Raw genomic sequence first — 23,464 nt, 5'->3', positions numbered from 1 at the left:
GCAACAAAATGACGTCACCACCCATATTACACGAGACCGATTTTCTTGTAATAGAGGGATAATTTTGAAAAAAGGCTTCTAGATCTTGGACTTGACATAGTTTTCTAAAGGTCTGCAAAATTTGAAGAATTTTTATGAGAGGGTTTTCGAGAAAATTTTGGATGAAGTTTTTATGTGCTAAAATACAACGAAAACAAAGCAGTCTTAATACATTATTGAGAAAACGTTCACAAGGCCCGATCAAGTAACATTTTGGCCTTAAGTGAATCTTGTACTATCCAACTACTTTGAGAGAAAATCCCAGAGAAATCGTTTCATTTGATTTCTTGAAACATCGGCTTGAATATGAACTGGTATGAAGTGTTATTTCGCTCTTTTATCGAAAAAGGGCCTTCGCTTACTAAAATGATCGCAAAATAAAAAGCGCTCGATAGAATTTTTTTAAACTTGGCAGTCAAAAAGAAGAATGAGTTTGTAATGAAATGTCCGATTTTCAAAATAATTGAAACATTGTTAGGCAGTTTATTTAAAGCCTTAACTCAGGTAAACATTGCGCTGTATTTCACCCTACATCGGATCTCTGCCTCATTATAAGTCTCTATTGTGTCGTGCCCCGTGCAATTGTAAATTTCAGCACATCTTGAATATGTATAACAGCTGCTTGTTGTCCGAAAACTGCACAGAAACAAGCTAATTTAACAAGCCAAAATACAATAACAACGAGGAATAGGCTAGTAAAGCACTTGTATTATCTTCAGTCTCCTAATAGTTTCAAGGCCAAGGCAGAATTGTCATAAAAATCTCCAGTAATAAATAATTAGTGATTCGTGATCTACTGGAATTTACAAATGCACGCGGCTTGAGACAATGGACACATATAATGAGGCAGCGATCCGATGTAGGGTGAAAAACAGCACAATGTTTACCTGAATTAAGGCTTTGAATTAACTGCCTTAAAATGTTTCAATTATTTTGAAAATCAGACATTTCATTACAAACTTATTCTTCTTTTTGACTGCCAAGTTTAAAAAAATTCTATCGAGCGCTTTTTATTTTGCGATCATTTTAGTAAGCGAAGGCCCTTTTTCGATAAAAGAGCGAAATAACACTTCATACCAGTTCATATTCAAGCCGATGTTTCAAGAAATCAAATGAAACGATTTCTCTGAGATTTTCTCCCAAGGTAATTAGATAGTACAAGATTCACTTAAGGCCAAAATGATACTTGATCGGGCCTTGTGAACGTTTTCTCAATAATGTATTAAGACTGCTTTGTTTTTGTTGTATTTTAGCACCTAAAAACTTCATCCAAAATTTTCTCGAAACCCTCTCATAGAAATTCTTCAAATTTCGCAGACCTTGAGAAAGCTATGTCAAGTCCAAGATCTAGAAGCCTTTTTTCTCAAAATTATCCCTCTATTACAAGAAAATCGGTCTCGTGTAATATGGGTGGTGACGTCATTTTGTTGCTATGGTTACTCCGATTTCGATGAAACTCATCTCATTCGAAACTTTCATCTTTCTTTAGTACAGCTGTGCTGATCGATTTTCAGTCGTATTGTTTACGGTGGCGTACAAGTTGCTCAAAGATGAAAGGTATCGTCACTCAAAAATCCGATCGAGCCACCTTAATCCAAGTCATTCGCAGCAAAAGACCCCGGCCAAAGACGCTTGTTTACAGTTTTTGTTAATAAAAATGAATCATTATTGTTAGGTTTTCTTCGAGACAAATAAAAATTTTGCCTGCTAAAAAAAGCTTAAATCCGTGACAAAGCCCCTTTAAGTCCTGACCAACGTCCACTTGTGCACTTGCGTTGACTTTCGTCCACTTTGGTAGAGATGAAATTTGCACTTAAGTTAACGCAATTCTTTCACTGTTTGGCCACCCATCGCAAGTCAACGCTTTTTTTGCAGTTTATTCAAAAACTGAATTGCACCTCGCAGCATTTTAAATGACTTTTTGCAAACTTGCGTGCATTTGCGCGTAAATTTTGCCGTTTGGCCACCCAACGCAAGTCTGTACGCAAGGTAAACTTGCGACTTCTTGTGTTCACTTGCGTTACCGCTTGGCCAAGGCTGTCATAATTTATTATGCCTATAACAGAATACTCTTTCATGCAGGCATACATAGAGGGGTACGCAGAGCTTCTGGGAATTTCCACTTACTGCCGGTTAAACATGACTATATCGCGGATGGAATTGCTGATCCGAGGAAATTTCCTGAACCTCATCAAAGCTGAATTGTTTTTGTCTGCAAGCTACAGCTTGAGTTTCGCTGGTGCCTCGTTCTATGTCAGAGTTACAGTGGACTTGAGTGGAATAAACAACGTAAGAAAGTTAAATATAACTCTTATCAAAGTCAATAGTTCATGATACAAATTGGATAATGAATCAGTCTGCGTTCTATTTAATTAATTTTTCACGCAAAATAGGTCCTATCACCCAAATAACTGAAATTAACATGACATACACGTTGCTAAGACTTGCGTCTATTAAAACCCATCGCTTTCTGCTGGAGTCTGCAAATCCGATGTGACATTGCAACTCATTATGTATATAAAAATTACAATTTATTATTCAAACCGAAAAAACAAATTTCCAAATAGTCAGGAGAGCAGTAGTCGCATTTAAAGATGCGCGGATTGTGCAATATAGCCTATTGTGTAAACGTGAGCGGACTGGGAATTATGTTAAAAAAACGTATTAAAAGTTAAAAAAAGGATTTCTTTAAAACGCCTAATGAATGTTACCTCATGATAATAAATAATACCGGCCAAGTTTGAAAGTTTTAGCTAAAAAAAGGGAGAAAAGGCAGATCCGTAAAACCGTTTACGCAATCCAAATCTTTTATTTTTATTCGATATTTCAAAACTGCTATTTGATTCGCTTTCTAGGTTCTAGGCTTTTTTGTGAGGTTTTAATATAATTTAATATAACCTGCTTACGAACACTACTATTTGAAAAATAGTATTGCATCTCTTTCAGCATTTATTTCGTAAATCTGTCATCTTTTAATCATTGTCTTCCAGGCCTTAGACGCTGCAGCCAAAGCTGTAAAGGGGGCTTTTGATGCCGCAGAAAGAAAGCTTTCTGACGCGAGAAATGCTGTCATCAGAGAAAAGGAAAATTGTAAAAGGAAGATGACACTCAAATGTGATAACTGTAAAAAGCTCAAGTGCGCTCAAGCGGAACGAAACTGTAAAGGATTTCTGGATGCCGCTGGCAAATGGATCGGGGGCGTTGTCAATGCTGCTGGTAAGTCGCGATTGTGTTGTGTTTTATGTTCAACTAACACTGATTATAATAATAATGATGATGATGATGATTATGATTACGATAATTGTAACTATGATTATAATTATGATAATAAATAGCTAGGTATATTATTTTCCTTTTTTACTCTCAGTTCTTGTAGACTATGACGATTAGATTTTGTTTTAAAGTCAAGTAAATAACAGGTTTGCAAATTTTTGTTGTCTCCACTCAGAACCTATTTTTTTTCTCCTCTAGGAAAATGGATCAAGAAGACCTTCAAAAAGATCGGGAAAGCATTAGCTCCGGTTAGCTATCATTGATTAATTGTTGTCACTAGAAATCACAAACCTGCGTATTCATTTAAAAGTCTATTTACTTTTTAATTTGAGAGAATGACTGATGTCATAAGGTTTTCGTGATACATAAAAAGCTTAAGCTTAAGCTATTTAGGTTCCTAGTAGGTTCTTATTTCCCGAGAAAAAATTACATTGCTGCTAATAGAACATTCAATGATATTCGGCCTATTATTTGTGTAAAATTTGCATACAACACTAGTGTTTATGTAAAAGTGAAGCACTTATTCAAAACATGACATTGTATACATGCACAGTAAAGCCTTGTCCAAACTTATTTTTTCAATTTTAAGTACATATTTTTAATCAATTTCAGAAAATAATAACCTGTTTTTAAATTTTAGGCTAAATAGTTTATAAAAACGGGGTCTAATTTGCAGGTTTTAGCCTAACAGGTTGTTAAATGTTAGGTTCTTACTTGCGGGTTTTTACTGTAATTATAATAGGCATATTAAACAAACTATAATAAATGCAAAAAGGTTGTTAAAAAAACGACACTCAACTGTTGCTTTCGGAAGTTAATTCTTAATATTTAAATTGGGCTTCTCAAAATAAGAGTAATTTAACGTAAACACAAAATAATGATGTCAAGTGTAAACATACCTTCAACAGGTTGGCAAAGCCATCAAGAAATTTTTCAAGGGCTGGAGAAAGAGACGAGAATTACAGGACATGCGCAATGAGAACTTTGCTCTTCACATACGTAAGCGTCGATTTATCAGCAAACTAATTTGCGAAGGCCTTGTAGGAGGAGGCTGCAGAGGTCAGTATGAGAAGGATGAGTTGTTTTCACACTTCACTTAGAATTCCTATTTACAATTACATCAGAACTTTTTGTGGCATTTCAGCGCACATTATCCTGTATGGCACTGAAGCTCAAAGGGGCTTTGTCGCGGATTTTACCAGATTTTTGAACAGGGCAAATTTATATTTATGTTGCAGGAATAACTAAAACTTATAGTCCATTTTTACCAAAAATTGCTATATCAGAGCACTGAGACTGTTAATAAGCCCTTTTGGCTGCGGATGGAAGTGGATTGCAACATGAAAAATTAAGACAACTTTTCAAGTTGTATCTGCGCGTATTAAAGTGCCTATGAAGTAAAAAACTTTTTTGCTTTTTTTGGTAGCTTATTATGTCTACTTTCCGAAAAGTTAAAAAAAGAATAATGTCAAAGAGAGAGAAATCGGACTTTTTGCCGCCTAAAGTGCCCTCGGTAAGACAAAACAGTGGGTCTGGAGACTGGACACGAATTTGGCTCGAATGACGTAGTTAGTGGTTCCACGGATCAGTTTACACTTAGATTTTGTTGATACACAGTGAAGTTCACTACTTCAGCTGAGATTGTTGCTGCTTTTTCGTTGATAAATCGAAATCTTGTCCGACAAGAACGATTTGTTGCCATCTGCTGACTTGACAGAGCGTGTTTCTAGCAGAAATGAATCGCACAACGAAATATCGTGACACTAAATGGACTGAAGTAGCTAGTTGGACCTGTCCAACCGCCGCAAACACATGTGCAAGCCGATCAAGCGCTCTTTCACACAAGCGCTGGTCGACAAGCACGATCGAACTTCGGCGAAGCAGATTCAAATGAGAAATTCCCTATAAAAAATGAATAACTAGAATTTTTATTGTTTCCAAAAGCACATACATCGACGGCTTTGATTTTGTGAGTGGTTTCACAGTGTCGCAATGTGCTTCGGAATTGACACGAGCGCTGCTTGCCGCGCCGAGCTTGCTTGTCGAATGTGTAAATTCAGGTTACGGTACGCCTATCCCGGTGGTTATTCGGTATTATATAACGATTTGGTGATTTTAATACAAGAAGCGATCAGTTGCTCGATCGCTTTCATTTCGATTGTGTTCCTGTGTGGGAAAGTACAGTGGACTGACATATTTCTCCGAAGCGCGAGAGTGACATAATTAAACTTGACAACACGGCAAGATAACACTTCTTCAAACTCAAGATTAGCACTTTTTGACTTCAATGAACGATACCAAAATTTCCTCTTCAAGAATAGACAGAACTGCAGTTTTTGCTCTTTATGGTTCGTTAGCTCTACGGTATATTTTCAACCGTCGACTTCTTTATCCGGATACGATAAATCCTGATTACAGTGCGTGTTTATCAGCAAATACTGCCTCGTCCCCAGTCGCTCGCGATCGTTGGGAGAAATGTTAGTTAATTATTGAGGAAAGCGAGGGCGAAGGGATACACGGGAAGGAAAGAAGAAAAGCCTGTGGAGGAGGCAGCAGCAAATAATTCCGGCGAAGGCAGCCGTAAAATTTGTCCAAGATTTTGCGAGATCTCAGTGCATTCGCCATAGAATACTACCGGAACTGCAGACGTGAGTGACAACATTCGAAGCGCGCTACTTGAAAACAAACAAGCATTTCTTACTCCGGCTAAAGTCGAATTTACATTCCATATTTTTGCTTCTTTCACAGATGCATTCGTTTGCGTCTGGCGATCGATCGTTTCGAGTGTTTGGGAAAGGAAACGACTGCTACCTTACGAATGATAAAACGATCTACTAACCATACAAATTAAATTTTGAGGAACGAAGTCTCATAATAAAAGAATAACACGTATTCTGTACCCAGCTGTGTAACATATTGTAAACTCCTGGCGCGACTGCTAAATCTTTCTTCGGCTAGTCAGGGCAGAATATAGAGAGACACCATACCATATCCTTTACAGAGATACTGACTCTTTTGATAAATTTCCTCTTCGCTTCATGACTTTATCGTTTCATTTGTGACAAGGAAGAGCTTGTGCTGAGAACAGCGATCCTTGAACTGCCGACGGAATAACCTGCGATCAGGCGTTATTTTTCTCGCGGCGGAGGGGTCAACGGAAAAATGAACGCCTGATACAATTACTTGTCGAGTCGTCTGTAAAAAGTCCAGAATCTGGACTTTTCTCTGATTGGTCAGAAAACAAAAGGCAACATTAAAACTCTATCCTGATTGGCTAATTGAGTTCAAATCTAATTTCCGGTCCAAAAATATCACGCGTAGATGATTGTTATCATGGCGGGTGTTGAGCGGAATGAAGTAGAGAGCGAGTTCTTCTAGCTTTTAGAAAATATCTCAAGAGTTTTGTTCACAAAACATTTAAAGACGAACAAAGGGAGTGTATTCGACGAATAGTTTGTAAAAGAAAAGATGTATTGGCGGTGCTACCGACGGAATTCGGCAAGAGCGTGATCTATCACCAATGGTGTCGAAGATTATTACATCACACCACCAAAGACGACGCCAGACGATCGTGCCAGTGACGAAAACTACAACCTTGAAATGTCTAATTTGAGCCTTACACAAAATCAGCCTTTGCAGAAAACAAATTTTAAAAACCATCCGATCAGCTCGTTGAAAAGGGTCATTCAAACACACGTTTGTGAGAGTAAAAATATAATTTGAAGGCGCTAATCACGCTTATCTGATGGCATCGCCGACATTCTCGACGACGTTGACAGATACTTTAATTAGGGGGCGGCAGACGACTTCACAAGTAATTGTATCAGGCTTTCCTTTTTTCGCCTTCCCTCCGCCGCGAAAAAAAAGAAAGCCTGATCGCAGGTTACCGACGGAACAGAATTCGTTTCTTCTTGCGTTTTCATCAGAACGAATAGCTCTACTATACACATGGAAATTTCGCTTCCATTTACTCTGCGAAGCTTCACCAAAGGAAATAAGTGTATTTGTTGCAGTTTCGTTTGCGCAATTGCCTTTGTTTGACTCAAAAGCCGAAATATAGCTTTCGCCAGCCCTCTTTGCTCTCTTTACGCCATAATCCTGGTGTCTTTAGAACCACTAAGTACGTCATTTCCGGTGAAACCGGAGCGTTTGGCCGCGCGCGAAAAGGACCCACTTCAAATTGCGAAATCCAAACTTCGAGGCTCAAAAAATACTAGAAAAAAGCGCTTTTGATCGCTTAAACACGCATATTCGTGCTAACTAAGACATAAACAGGCAAATTGAGCAAAGTTATTTTTTACTTCATAGGCACTTTAAAAAAAATCGCTATTTATAGCCGTAGCTTGATTTCTATCCGGAAATTTTGGTTATATCTTCCTTTAGATGTTCAAAGATAATGTTTTTATAAAAAGCTTGCTTAGGTCATCTGGTCTAATCCACTAGATTACCTCAGTCTTGCTTTTTTCAAATAACTTTACTGACTTATGCAAATTTATCGAACTGGATACAGGCTTTAATCAGAATTAACATAGGGCGTGGATACACATCGACAAATATTCTATCACGGTAACCGACCTTTTCCTTCCACTTTGAGTTACCGACATGTGAAACAATTTCAACATTTTGTAGCCGAACAGCAACCATCTTCACAATTACAACAACAACAATAACGATGATAGCAAACTACTATGAGACGACAACAAAACTGCTTCTACTGCACACACATGTAAATTAGGAGTTGTGGCACTAATTGTGAAAACTCGCTCGGACTCGCCTGGCTCGCCTGGCTCGCCAGCCTCGCCTCGCTCCTTGTCACAATTTGTGTCCACAACTCCTAATTTACATGTGTGTGCGGAACGCAAGACGCCTTTCTTACCCCCCTCGCGAAACGAGTTGCAAAAAAAGACGTTTAATCCCAGAAAACTTAAGAAAAAGAAAGCTGCAATCTTTATGCAAAGCATGGTTAAAACTAACAAAAAAATCGGGAAAGCAGGCGTGGAAATGGTAAAAAAAAGGAGGAAAATGTGAGTGGCTTTCACATTCCTAACTTCCTGAAGCAGTTTCGCTGGACCCGACAGTGTACCAATCGTTGTATGGCGCCATTGTATTAAATTACAACAAACCTTTAATTGCTGTGCCAGAAATAATTCCTATTGAACAAATGCTCTTATTGAGTAAACGAAGATGGGAAGAGGGAGAACTGGAGAAATTAACTTGAGTGTAAAGAAAAACTTGAAAAGATCTCGTGGAAAAGCGTTTACAACCTACAAAAAAACTAAAGAAAATGAAAAACAAATAACAATCCTTTTAACAGACGAGGTGATTGAAAAATTAAAAAAATTAGACAGCAGTGTTGTCGCAAACGTTTTAACAAGCTAAACAAGACTTGCACGCTCCGGTGAGTGCATAAATTATTGCAGCAACACAGAAAGTCACAACAATGACTTTAATTGCGTGGGTGTATTGCTGTCAAGAAACGGAAAACCCCCTTGACGTAATCTAGTTGTTTTTTTTTTAGGAGTTTTTAGAGGACAGAGCTCAGTTATAGAAATGCCGTCATGGGTGCATTTTTAGAATATAAACCGATAAATAGAAATGGCGTCAGGGATGTATTTTTTAAGCAAACACCATAACCAAATTTTGGAACCTAAAAGCCAAAAAATAATATTTTATAAGATAGATCAGATTCAATTGAACTGTTTCAACAACCAGAGAAGTGAAAAAAAAAAATCCTGCGTAAAATTATTTTTGCTTATACAACACATTCCAAATCGCACAATAGAAAGGACATTCCAAATCGCACCACACATTCCTGTTCGCTTGTGATTTTTTTTTTCACGAAAAAAAAATTTTTTTAAAAACGCTGAAAATCAATGGCGAATCGGCATGTTTGGCATGTGTGTGTGACGTACCGGAAGTCCAGAATATTCTAAAGCGACATGATTGTAAACAAGCCGATGTGTTAATCAAGCTTTAAACGGCTAAAGCAAAAAATTCGATAATCAACTTGCAAAAGATCAGAAATTGAAAGAAAAGACTCCTGATTAAAACAGTCGTAGAGAGGGAATTTGACAAACACCACAGCCGGTGTTTGTCATTGGCGATGAGTCATGATATTACACCGTCTAAAAATATCATTCGGGTAATACCCCGACTTTGTCACCCACGCACGCAAACACAAAAAAAAAATTTGCATGCCGCTGTGGGTCACGCAATTTCTCGCTTTTCGCTTCAACTTAATTGTATTTTTTGCACACTCAGATTTAATCCTTTCGACTCGGCTGAAAGTCACTTTAAGCACGCTTTAACCTTTTATTTTGCCTCGTTCAGGCAAACAACAACCTCTCTTGTGATGTCTCGAACATTTTTTTGCAACTCGAACGACAATGCTTCCATCACAAAGTAAACGACAAGATGAGCGCAGACAATCATTCTTTTATAAAATGAAAAAATGTTTTATTGGACTGAAATTTTATTTCGAAATGTCGGTGGCACTTTCGAGAAGTTTTTTTTCCAATCTTTTGCGTTCTTCTCTCTTGATTTCTTCCCGAATTTTTCCGATGTCTGGCTGGAGTGAATTTGTTTGTTTTTTTGCAAAGTTTGAGCGTAAAGTATCTTTAAGTTGGCGATATTTTTGCATTTCTCGTGTGATCAGTTGAAACTCTTTGTCAGAAACAAGATTATCATTCAGAGCTTGTGAGACAGAGCTGTTTATCGAGTCATGTTTTGCAACAGCCAGAGCGAGGATTCTTGAGTGCTTATTAACTTTACGTTCAAGCTTTTTGTTGATAACTGACAGGCCAGTGGAAGCTGCGCCAGATATACCTGCTACTGCTGCAACAGGAACGCCGATAACAATTCCAACACCAGTAAGTGAAGTGGCAACAGCTCCAGAAGACAGAGCTGCCGTCACGGCGCCAAGACAGACCACGGAATAGTGAATAACTTTCCGGACTTTTTTATATTTTTTTAACACAAGCCTGTAATGCTCAGCTTCAGCGGATATTTCTTTTTCAATTTTACTTATTTCAGTCAGCCGAAAATTCTCGGCATTTGTTGGGAGGCTTGGATAAAGTTGTGTTTCCTCGCGATCACCATAAGCAGGGGCACTCGGGAGAACATTAGCAGATGACATGGCCTCGTATACATAAAAGTTATTTTTGTATTTAATTTAATTCAATTCCAACTCATATGTAAGATTTGTGCCGTTAAAATCGAATGGCTTTCCATTCTCATCTCTAATCGAAAGAGTCAGAGATGATACATTTTCTTCAGCAGAAACGTCGCGCAAGACGTTAAAATGTGTATTTTGGTAATAAACTTTTTCATACGGTTTTCCACGTATGTCAAAAAACGCTAAAAGGCTTGATAACTTACCATTTAGCAAGCTTTGTTGCTTGTCGATAAGGTCACAGTTGATGAAGTAATTTTTAGGATTTGAAACATTATTTACCTCAATTGTTTCAAAAAATTCCTTTTCAATACTTGCGTAATTCTCAAACCCAGGCAAATTAAAGAACTTAATAAGACTTTCGTTCAGTCCAAAAGCTTTTAAATTGGGCTCTTTTGCTTTTATTATCAATGAACGACCTGCAATGCCTTTTGTTACAGAAAACATGTTTTTCTCTGGAAATCCTTTTTCAAAAATACTCCCAATGTCATCGAGTGAGAAGTTTCCTTGCCGTATATAACGCGCCTTCTCTTCCTTGTTCACTTGTTTATAAAAAACTATTCCATCCTTTTCCAAACTATTCCAGCTGTTGTAAAGAGAACAACTTAAAAGCCGGATATAGCTTGGTTTTGGAATAGGCTGGTCAAAATAAACAGTGTTCGGATTTTCTTTTGTGGTAACAGTCAGCACAACCATTTTTATATTAAATAAAAATAAAAAATGTTTAATATAAAAGAGGACCATGGATGCAAAAACAAGAGGTTTTATGAAGTGGATGAAAACCCCAGAAGCAACTACAATTTCTAAAGCGGCAAAAGACAATGCATGGAAACCTTTTCTTGCAAAATATCCAAACGCTGACCGAACAAAATTTGTTGCACAGGTTGAGTTCGCGTACAACCACACAGCAACGGCAGACATTTATTACAAGGCAGGGCAAGGCCATTTGATAAATGTTTTTGGCTCTGACAGCAAATATTGGAGCCCAGAGATGAAAAAAGCACTGGGGGTGAATCAAATTTCAGGCGGTTTTCCACAACAGCTGTCACCAAGCGGCGCAAAAGGCTCATCTTTGCCAATTCCCGCGGTTGGATTTCACGAAGCCGCACCGAGTTTGAAAAAAATATTTAACAGCCAAATCAACATCTACGTCACACCAGACCAATATTTCACAACGAAATTAAGAGAGATTTTTCAAAAAACAAAACTGAAGCATACATCAGGAAAAGAGTCAAAAAGGTGGCTTGCTAGCCAAAATATGGCCTATTGGCCACAGCAACTTAACTTTGCGGTATGGTGCGCGACAACAGGCTGCGGTATAAGCCGAGAAATTTTCGATGAAGAGCACTCAGCTCTCAGCTTGCCACCGATTGTGCGAAATTTTTACCTTTTTCACGTTTATTTCACGATAAGGCGAATATTGTTTCAGATGGGGGGAATTCAGAGCGTAAGCGCCTTGCCAGGCGACCCCACTTTTAGCCAGTTCGACAACAAGTACGACGTGGCTTCGTACAAAAGAATATGTGCTGAGTTCGGTGTCGACCCGTCAAGCGATTTCCGTTTCACAACAGGCGCAAACCACGGACTTGGTAACGTTTATATCTGGATCTCAAATATTGGTCCGAAAAATTCTGGGGCAAAATACCCCGATTACGATAAATTTTCGGATGAAGGTGGAACTGCAAGCAAAGGTAACTTGATTCAATACATCGAGCCAGACGACGCTGCATATGCACAGGCAGACTGGTTTTGTCCTAACGGCACTGAAGGGCTTACTCAGGCAGGTTTGTCGAGAGTAAACCAGTCGATAGAGGCTTTTGTCTACTGTATTCTCGGTTCGCAGGTGAACGTTCGAAGTAGCATACTTGGAACAGGCGGCCGTGCAAAGGAAGCGCAAAGTGAGTTCCTCGTGTTGGTTGAAGACGCTATAAGGCAACCTGATCTGGCAAAGTCGGTCCAAAGATACCAACTAGCCATCGACGAAGCTAAGGTTCGGCTTAACCTTGCAGTCTGCCCAGGTGCCTGGCTGATGCCCGCTCGAATGGTGATAAACACAGAAAGCGTTGTTGGCTACAATAACCAGCTTAAGCAGGCTGTTGTTGGGATGAAATTAGGAGTGAATGATGAGGTTAATAAAGCTACAAAAAAAGTGGGCGCAACAAGTATGAGCGGTGGGCCATCAAAAGTTAATAGACCAACAAGTCATTCGTCAAACCCGATTCACAAAGCTGCAAAAAAAGAGCCGGCGCCGCATACGCCTTCAGCGGGTACTGTGACAAAAACAGACGAAAAGCAGAAGCCAGACACTGAAGATACAGCACACGAAAAAAACAAGATCTACCTTATTGCTGGTGCCGTTATTGTTGCGTTTGCAGTCAGCCGAGCTCTTTGAGGGTGCCCAAGGGGCACCGGAAACCCTTCGGGTTTTCCCTCTAGAGCTTAGCGCTCGCTTCGTTTTGTAACTCGCTCGATAAGAAAGATAGCAACACCGACAATCAAAAGCCAAGCATTCTTGCCGAGGAAGCTGATCACCTGGCCGGCCGTTCGAAACACAAAACTGGCGATCGAGCCAAGGAGGCCCGGCAGAATACTTGCAATTTTTTTGCCAAGTGTCTGAAGACCGTCACCAACACCTTTTGCTAAACCTTTTAAACCGTTTGAGAGAGAACTCAGAATTACGCCAATAGTCGTGCCAACGGCAAGCAAAACTGCTGTGACGGTGAAGCCATATTTTTTGAAAATCGCTTTTACCTTTTCTCTTAATTTGTCTGTTAAAGACAATCTTTCGATCTCTTCTTCTCTTTCATTTTTTATTTCATTCATTTCTTGATTCAAGTTATCAGCTATTTCGCGAGCTTGTTGTCTTTCTGCTTGTGGCCTGTTTTCGTCGTTTGCAATATTTTCTTGTTCTTGTCTCTCTTGTTGTATTTCCACTTCCCTTTCTTGCCTTTCTGTTTCGTGTTGCTGGAATTCTTGTAAAGGTATTGTTACCCCAATCACAGGCTCGTACTCTACTTTTTTCAACCGATCTAATTCTTTCTGTAGATCAGTGCGCCTTTCAATTTGTAGTTTTGCTCTTTCTTTAGCTTTTTTTCTTTCCTCCGGGCTTTCATTGTTATCTTCTGCTGTTTTTTTGTTGTTATTGATGCCTTCTGAAAGACCTCTTATTTCATTTTCAAGAGTTAATCGACGACTTGGACCAAGGGCTTTTAAAACTTCTTTGGGAAGTCTTATATTTATCTGGTATTCTTCCTTGCCTTGAATTTTGGTTGTTAAATTATAATAAGGCTTACCTGGTTTAATTAACCCGACTTGCAGCCTTCCATTTCCATCTATTTTGTATTTAATCTTTGATTTGTCAGCTGATGGAAACTCTTTGTCAAGATAACTCGAAGCAGTGAAGGTTGTTGTCGCACTATCGTCGGGGATTTCAGGAAACATCGTTGTTGTTTCGTCCGGCCTATTCATTGTGGTTCTTCTCCCAGGTATTCCTTCACTAGGTCCGGGCGTTGATGCCCCTCCAGGTTGGAATGGGCCTGTTGTATCGCTGTCATCGTTGTCATTACGGTCGTCACGGTCGCCTGTATGTTCCAAAAGAGGATCTCTGTCACCAAAGCCACCTTCTGTCGCCATGTTATATTAAATAAATACATTTTTTAATTTAAATATACAATGGCTGTCGTGAGCGAAAGACACCGACCAACGTTCGAAGAGAAAACACCAAACGCGCTCAAGGCAGACAGAGTGCGACATCGCATTACATTTAACCCGAATAAAGCGTCTCCAGAAGAAATTCTGAGAGTTGCTGTGCCTAAGCTTGAAGAAGGCGTCGTTCTCGTGCCAGGCTCCCTGGCTCTTGTGTTCAACTTGACGGTGAGCGGCGAGCCCAACAACTTTCTCGTAAACAACGTCACCCGGGCGCTTGTCTCAAGGATGGTGGTCAAGTTTGCTGGAGAAACGCTGCAGGATACGAACGCTTACGACGTCTACAAACTTTTCGAGGACCTTTTTCTGCCGGTAGAAAAGCGCAGCAACATGTTTCTTGAAGGTATCCAGTCCGAGGATTTATGCAAAATCCGTTCAAACGCTGGTGACAAAAAAAAATCAGGAGTTGACGCGGAAAAGAAGCTGGCAGAAGTTTATGGAAGCAAGTATCGTATCCCGCTTGATCACGAGATTTTGAGAGACCATGGCGTGTTCTATCCGCGCGCACTCGCAGACGAGCTTGTCTTCGAGATAAAACTGAACAGTCCAAATGTGGTTGTAAGAGGAACAGATCCATCAAAACTTGGGTATGAGCTAACTGACATCCAACTCGAATACGAGGCTATTTATCACAAAGAACTTGCAAGAGAAGTAGAAAGCACTTACATTAACGGCAAAAGTTTCTTTTACGAGCATGTGCATAATTACAAAACGATCACAGTAAAAAAAGCTACTGACACGATAATAAACGAAAGCATTAACGTCCCAAAGCGCTCCTTGAAGGGACTTCTACTTCTTTTTCCTGAACCCCACGCCGCAGGTGCAAGAGATACAGAATCTTTCTTTAACCCTGACATAACAAATGTAAAAATCAGCGTGAATGGCGTTCCAAATAAGGTGTACAGTCAGGGCGTTGAAGGAAGAGACATGTGGGAGGAAGTTCTCAGGTTCTTTGGCAAAAACGCAGACCAAAAAATGTTTAATAACGCCACAAAGTTTTATGCAGAAAAAAAGTTCGGGCTTTTCATTGACCTTCGCTCCATGAGCGACAACAACATGCACGGCAGCGGGCTCCGCTTGGTGAACACAAAGGATGGCGTTAATTTAGAGATACAGAGAACAGCCTCAGGATCAGGGAATGTCAAATACTACATTTTCGCTATCGCTGATGCACAATTTTCTATTGTAAATAAAGAATTAGAAAGTGTTGAGTATTGATATAGCTTTCGCAAAGCGAAGCATGGATCCTGCCAATATACCCTTCAACGCCCTCATTGTGGGACCAACGAACTCAGGAAAAACAAGATACGTGGTCAATCAGCTTTGTGGCCCTTTCCGAGGTAAGTTTGACTACATCGTGCTCATCTGCCCGACGTTCGCGCACAACAAGACTTATTATCGCTTTGCTGAGGAAGATCTTCGATTTTTTGTTTTAATTTGCGAGCAGCACGAGGTGGAATCTTGGTTAAGGCTTTCAAGATTTCTTTTTGAGGGTACGAACACGCTTATCATCCTCGACGACTGTGCTGCTTCGAAAGATGTAAAAGGAAGAACAGGGGAGTTGGTGAATCTTGCTTTCTCTGCTCGCCACGCAGGCTTGAGCATATGGGTGTTAACTCAAAAATTGACAAGCATAACATCCTCATTCCGCGAAAATGTTGCGGCAATCGTTTTCTTTTACACCCCCTCTGCCAAGACCACGAAGGCAATCTTTGAGGATTACGCTGGCGAACTTGCCAATGAGGATTACAAAGAAATCATTTTAAAGCTAAAAAAAAATAAGTTTTCGCATCTTGTCATTTCTCATCGCCACCCTTACGGCACAAAATTTTTTTATTGAACATATTTTTTAGAGTAATAAATGGCTGACCCGTTCGCAACAACCTCACCCGATGCTGCATGTGAACAAGAATTAGCTTCCGTAATGGAACTGCTAGGAGCTGAACCAGAAAGTACAGAAAGCGCTATGGCACTCATTCAAGGCCCTGACATTCCTGCTTTGCGTGAACAGCTTGCAATCCTTGTTTCAATAGGAAAAGCCAAAGAAGCAATCGGTGTGCAACTGACACACGAGCAGGTAAAGCGCTTGACAGATAAAGAAGTTGAAAAGTACTTAAAGAGATATGAGGCATACGTTGGATCCAAAACAACCGACAGCTTGATTGACAGCTTTATTTTTCTTGTTACTAAAGTCGTTGGTATGGCCGTAAATATCAAGAACGTCAATGATTATCAGAAGGAACTCAAAAACGACTACATTATCAGTAAAGAGCTGTCCACTTTGGCAGGCGGTCTGGCTTTGAAATGCGGCCGCTTTCTTGCCGTTGCAAATGCTGCGCTCATCACAACAAAGCACGTTGATTTAAACGAAGCTACAAAGTCGCACACTTCGCTGTGCGAAACCAAAGGCGCTTCCAAAGATGCGGACACAAACACTACTGAAGATTTTTCTGAGCAATGCTAAAAAAATGCTAAGTAATTACTGAACAATGCTTAGCAATTGCTTAGCAAAAAATCTTGCTGAGCAATTTTCTATTTAAATATTATTTTTTTTTTTATTATAAATGGCCGAGCTCGAACAAACTCCGATCGCTCAAGAAGAACAGAAACAAGTTACTTCAACAACTCCAGCAACAAAGCCTGCCAAAAATCCAAAGCGAGTTGCTGCTGGCAAGCTTGCAGCTGAAAAAACAAAACAGGCTCGTGAAGCACAGAAAAAAGCTGCTGTCGAGGCTGCTGCAATAATTGCAAAAGAAAAGGAAAAGAAATCTGCATCTGCTAAGCGAAGTGTAACACCACCGGCCGTAACGGAACCAGCTCCGCCCGAGGCTCAGCCGCAATCAAGCGGTCTCACCACAAATCAATGGATATCTTTGCTTGGTATCGGCGTTGCAACCGTTACAACTTATGTGAAACGCGAAGACATAAAAGCCTTTATAAACGAAAAAAGAAGTCCAACATTTAAAGCTCCGCCAACTCTTATAACTAATGACACACCAGTTACAGCAGAAAGTATTGGAAGGGTTGCAACGCGTTCTTCAGACACGCGCCAAACGGGCTCTAGAATTCCGCAACCAACAAACCAAAATGGCTCAAAAAGAGGAATCCGTCCGATGGATTAAAAAAATTATTAAATAATTTTCATTTAAACATTCGATTTTTTAAAGTATACAAAACACGATGACCGACACGAGGACATACACTATGTCTGTCCCAATGGATTTTGGAAACTTTTTTGTGCTTTCTATGCTTTCAAAATGCTTTGAAAAAGATGAGGTACGAGCAACAGCTGCTTTGAATGAGGGAAAAGCCTATTTAAACCGGCTGGAACCAGAAAAATTAAAAATTTTTTATGCAATTGCTGAAAAATCTGCGCAAAGTTTAAACGTGTGTTATTGTGATTTAAGAACGCTTTTAAAAGAGTATGAAAAAATAGAAAATGAAGAAAAAAGAAAAGAGATGATTGTAAAAGCAAAATGTGCGGTGTTTGCTGAAATGCAAAAAATCTTTAATTCTGCGGTTGATGATCTTGGTTTGACCATCGAAAGTTTTTAAGAAAGTGATTTCTGTTTTACTTTCTGACTTCAGCAATTAACTTTTTTTTTATTAGAACTCTTTGATGAGATTAAAAGAATTCATAAAATTATTTTTCAATTTAAATATTTATTTTTTATTTTATAACAAACACCATGTCTGACAACAAGCTCGTGAAAACGCTCATGGATGCCGCCACCATTACAGGTCTCGCCGCCGGAATCGGCTGGGCTGCCAAAAAAGTTGTAAAAGAAAACTTCACATCCGACCCAAGCAGCAGTTTTATGAACTATGTAAAGTTCACAGCCGTCATGGCTGGCAGCGTTGCACTTAAACAGTATCTCGAGGACCAGAAAATTCTCCCCACCAATTAAAAAAAAATATCTTAATATAAGAACAAAAACACACAATGGCAAGCGTAGCGATTATGGCTGGCGGAGCTATCTTGAACGCTGCTGCTTTCATTGGCGGCAACTATCTTGCTCGAGCTTTGGGTGGCGGAGATGACGCCGCTTTGAAAGAAAAAGAAAGACACGACAAAGCTCTCGAGGCTTACCAGGCAGCTTACGCGAAGTACTCTCGCGACCGCACGAAGCTTCTCGACTGGATCGAAACCAACAATGAGATCAAACAGCAAGCGAAACAAAACTTTACGAACACAGACTACGCTTTCAAACTCTACAACCAGGCACATCCTGACAAACAAATGATTCCTCCGAAAGAACCCAAGTTCTCTGATTTTTATCAGCCAAGCGAGCAGCAGAAACAAGGTGAACTGATGTTCGTTGGCGCAGGCGCTCTTGCTCTTGGGTACGCTGCCTTTCGGTTTCTTTAAACGTTTCTTTTTTTTTCTTGTATACGCATGGATGCAAAGATTTTTGCGGAGCAAAACTTTTCGAAGAAAATCTCGAAAGTCTACTATAGCCCCCAGGGCTACTGGAAGGGAATTGCAGCGATAAAAAAATTAGCCGAGGCTGCCAAGGTTTCCGAAGATGCCGCAAAAAAGTGGCTAGTTAAGCAGGCCCTTTGGCAGATCTACCTTCCGGCACCACGATACGTTCCTCGCCCAAAATTCGATGTTTCTACCCCTAACGCGGTCCACCAGGCGGACCTTCTTTTTCTGCCACACGACAAACTGCCGCGAGGCCGAAAAGTTTACAAATACGCGCTGACTGTTGTTGACGTTGCCAGCCGTTTCAAAGAGGCTGAGCCTTTGACCTCCAAAGATTCAACTGAGGTTGCAAAAGGTTTTCAGACAATTTACAGGCGAAGTGCACTAAAATGGCCACAGATGCTGCAAGTTGACCCTGGTCGCGAATTCATGGGAGCTGTTACCAAAGAAATGGAAAATCACAAAACCTATATTAGACGCGGGCGTGTTAATATCCACAGAGATCAAGCTATTGTTGAACGTTTTAATCAAACACTGGCAGGGCGCCTGTTTGGTTATCAGTACGGTGTCGAGATGAACCTGCCATCTGGCCAGCGGTCGACAGCGTGGGTAAAAAGGCTTCCCGAAGTTGTTGCCGCTCTGAACAACGAAGTAACCAGTCTTACTGGTAAGAAACCTGCTGCTGCAATTAAAGAAAAGGCTGTTTCGTCAAAACCGTCCTCAAAATATACAAGACCTGTTGGCAAGAAAGAAAAAAAACTCCCCTCTCTCGTTAATGTGCGCTTTCTCTACCAACCTGGCGAGCTGGAAGGCGGCGTAAAAAGGGCTACAGATCCGATTTGGTCATTAAAAGTCTACAGCATTGAAAGGTCTGTTACTAAACCTAATCAGCCAGTTCTTTATTACTTGCACGATGGTCCAAAGCGCGGCTTCGTGCGTGAAGAATTGCTTGTTATTCCTCCAAATACACAGTTACCACCAAGCACTTAGTGCTTGAGCCCCTTGGGCTCAGAAAATCTCTAAAAGTTATGTTTATGTAGGCTTTGTTTCGCAAAACTTATACCCGTAAGCATTTGTATGTATCCCATCATCCGCTATCCATCGCTTTGAGTCAAAAGGCGACAGCGATTTTTTGTTTACCACTATTGAATACATCTCGTGGGCATAGCTTCTTAGCATGTGCATTTCGTGAAAGCTTTCCTTGTTTTGAAAAAGTGTATCTTTGAAGTTTTCATGATCTATCTTATTCTTTGTCACACACTCTTTTACCCCCTTTGCTTTTTTTATATTTTTTTTGTCTTCTGTCATTATTGAATACATTTTTGGCCTCAAACAAACACACTCTGAAATTAGTTTTCCTGCGCATTCGTCTTTCATTTTTCCCAACACCTTTTTGTTTTCGTTTGAATGAAGTGAATGCTCTTTTGGGTAGTCGCTTGTGTCGTACTTGTCAATGTTTTTTGCCATGTCCGCGTAAACGTCTTCTGTTTCTATCTCAAGCAAAAGGCTGTCTGTGTCTGTATACAAAAGCTCGCAACGCTCTCCGTACTCCTTTTTCAGATGGTTGTAAAAGAAGTCATACATGCATAGCTTGCTTACGTCAAGGATGGTCATGCCTGTGTAGACCGGTTTATTAAGAAAAAGCCTGCTTTTTCGCATGCCTATTCCAACCAGATCGTTTGAAAACATTACATGTCTTGAATACAATGGGCTTGCAACTAATTTTCTTATTTTCTTTGTTTCGTCGCTGCGCACTATTCTTATGTCTACACGGTTTCTCAGGTTTTCCATTGTTTTTCCAAAAACTGAGTTATTCATCAGCTTGTAAAAGTTCTTTTCAAAGTCGCTTTTCGCTTCTTTTCGGAATTCTGTGTTCATCCGGATGTACGGCTCCATCCACGCCTCTTGTTCAAACTCTAAGACCCTGTGCACTTTTTTGAGTTTCATTCCCTGTTTTAGATAAAACTGCAAGTTTCGGTAATGCACGACGTAATTGGTTTTGTCTTCAAGAGTTAAAACAAGCTTTTCGGTGTCTGGCGGGTGCAAATCAAGATTTTTTATTGTTTTGTTTTGGTAAGGCGAAAACATTTCTTTGTTTATTTTCTTTTTCTCTGGTGCTAATGGATAGCTGTTGTGGGCGTCATGCAGCTCTTTCGGGTATTCCAAGTCCACCTCTAAAATCCATCCAGCTTTTGCATACTCTTTTTTTGTCGTTATTTCTTTTTCTGTTGGCATAACCTTTTTCCATCTGAAACCACTTTTTGGGAGCGGCTTGCTCATTGCCCACCCGTAAAGGTTATTCGCATCGAGGTACGTTATGTATATTTTTGGCTGGCTCGGGTCAAATCCCTCAACATAAGGGTTGTTCGCCTTTGCATATCTCTTGCTTACCATCGAAATTCCGCCTCTTATTCCCCTTTCGACAAAAAGATGCATTTCATAGTCTGTAAGTAACTCAAGCTCCACCCCTGTCTTTTTCAAGAGTGCGTCCCAAGAAAGGCCTGGCGTCGTGTAATAATTCGCGGGATCCAACCCGTACTTCTCAAGACCGAGTTTTCGGAAGCTTTCAAAGACGTCGGCTAACAGGGTCACGTCTGTCTTAACGTACAAATCGTGGTAGTCGCCCAGGGTCTGGCAGCCAAAGGTTTTCCACACTTTTTGCGCATGTTCATACTCTTTATCTGTTATGTGCTCGTCGTTAAGTTTGCTGTAAAACTTTTCTTTTTCTGGCAAACTTGTTTCTTTAAATCTTCCCCATGAGTCCATGTATTCGTAAGGATAGATTCCCTTTTTGCAAAGAAGTTCAAAACATTCTTCGCTTTCTTCAAATTCTAAGTTATCCTTTGTTATATTTAATGACTCCTTTGGTATCTCTTCTACAAGTTTTTCAAGCTTCCCAGGTAAAAAGTTCAAGCTGTCAATAAACCTTAAACCCCCCAGTGAAAATGTGATGTATTTTTCCATGTTGTTTGCGACACATTTTACCTCTTTCTGTGCCTCTTTTGAAATCTTTGACATTGCCTGCATTAAATGGTGTTCATCATAACCCCTCAGGTTGTGAAATGCAACTGGTATTTGAACCTTTTTCGGATCTATTCGCATCATAAAGTTACAAATGTTGTGTGCGGCTCCTCGAAACTTGCCTGTTATGTGGCAATGGTCTTTTACCACATCCTTGTAGTTCGGCTGGATAAGCGGCTTGTGGCACGCTAAGCAGTTTTTTTGGTTTTTCGCTGCTAATTTGTGTGTTTCTTTTTCAAGCTTTTTTAGCTTATAGTGGGTTTCGGTATCCAGGTTTTTTACCTCTTTTTCCTTTCTGTAATAACATTTTTTGTGCATCTGCCCAAAGTAATTAAGCTCCTTTTTGTTTCCAATCCAAACTGGCAAAGAGTCCAAAAAGTTTTGTTTCATTAGCGTTTCTTCGCAAATGTGGCAATTGGTTGCATTTTTGAAGTTTACCCAGTCTTTTGCCGTCATCACAAGAGGTTTTGGCTTTGACAATTCATATCTTATTTTTCTTTCTTCACTTAAAAGACAGTTCAAAAATACTTCAACGGCGTTTTGTCCTCTGTACACAAATGTTTTTTCGTGTTCACCATCACTCCTTACAACTGTGTAAGCAAATCCGCATGCCTCGTGCTGTTCTGTTTTGTCTGTGTAACTCGGCTTCATGTCTTTCACTTCTTCACCAAGGTCTTTTCTTTTCTGGCGCTCCTCGGCCGTTTCGCGTTTACATCCTTGCATCTTTCTTAACAATGCCTCAAAGTCGGCGTAAATTACAAAAGGCGCTTTCATTTGTTTGTGGTAGTTTTTAAAAGAAATAGTGTTTTTCCCCTCTTCCGGCATTTCGATTCTTGTTGGCCTGCCGTTAACTCCATTGCAATATTTTTCGTGCTTTTCGAGCAAGTCTGCTCTTGTAAAACCGGTCAAGCACATCATGCAAAAGTGTTTTTTGTTGTGTGATTTAGTCTGATCGTAAAGCAGAGCGCTTACTCTTTTTACAAAACAGTAGTGCTGAATTAATCCTGACTCAATTAACATAAGGTTTATACGGGAAATGCTATTTTCTTTTTTGCTTGTTCTGAGAGGTATCACACAGTCGTCTTCCCATCCAAACACATTTATTGCAAGGTTGTTGTTTTGCGCCTCAAGCCTGTCAATCTGCTTTAGAGGCGTTGGAAAATCGATTCCATTGTAGTTTATTCCGTCGTCAACTGGGTATCTGCTTGTTCTTTGCGGATTTTTTCCATCTCTTGGCGGAAATAATGCAGCTCTCAAAGCCCATTTCAAACATTCGTTATCCCTGTTTTGCACGTTAATAACTGCTTTTTTGTTTGCCAATTTTGGTGGTAAAGGCAGATAACTCCCCCCTCTCAATGGCTGATAACGCGCGACATTGATATACGCCATTTCTATTCTTTCAATTTTCCACCCCGAGCCCTTCTCTGACCAAGCCTCAATTTCTCCCTTTGCTTTTTCGATAAATCTGACAAACTCTTTTTCGATTTCTTCTTTGGTGTTTTTTGAAAACACGTGCGGTTCTCTTTCACTGAAATAGTGGTTCATGTGTTGCGTAACTCCGTCTCTTTGTATCGAAAATTTAACTTCAAGTCCAAAGCTTGCTTTTAAGCTTCGTAAGTCATCAATTTCGCTTTCCAAAAGATCATAAAACTTTTTTTTGTGTTTTTTTGCAAAAATTAAAAGATCTTTGTTGTTTGTGTCAGTTTCGGGTATGTCCATTTTCCATACTCTAAGCCATTCGTTAAAATCGGTGTGGGCGAGTGAAAAAGACAAATTTCTTTGGGGGTTTCTTTGAAATTCACGGAGGTTTTCCTCCATCTTAGCTTGCA

The 23,464-nt window shown here is 39.9% G+C and overlaps 1 protein-coding gene across 1 annotated transcript in view; it reads left to right on the top strand.

Annotated features, from left to right (window-relative positions):
• LOC144650844 (uncharacterized) overlaps positions 1-23,464 on the top strand; it is a 64,019-nt gene that overhangs the window by 20,463 nt on the left and 20,092 nt on the right. The window contains exons 18-21 of the mRNA XM_078510605.1: positions 2,122-2,328; positions 3,030-3,255; positions 3,511-3,560; positions 4,221-4,371. Coding sequence (XP_078366731.1) covers positions 2,122-2,328; positions 3,030-3,255; positions 3,511-3,560; positions 4,221-4,371 — 634 coding nt within the window. The remainder of the gene's footprint in view (positions 1-2,121; positions 2,329-3,029; positions 3,256-3,510; positions 3,561-4,220; positions 4,372-23,464) is intronic.

This window comes from Oculina patagonica, chromosome 4 (genome assembly GCF_052425735.1).
Source record: "Oculina patagonica isolate OP01 chromosome 4, crgOcupat, whole genome shotgun sequence".
Lineage (NCBI taxonomy): Eukaryota > Metazoa > Cnidaria > Anthozoa > Scleractinia > Oculinidae > Oculina > Oculina patagonica.
The sequence above is the reverse complement of the archived record's forward strand: the minus strand, read 5'-3'. Positions and strand labels throughout refer to the sequence as shown.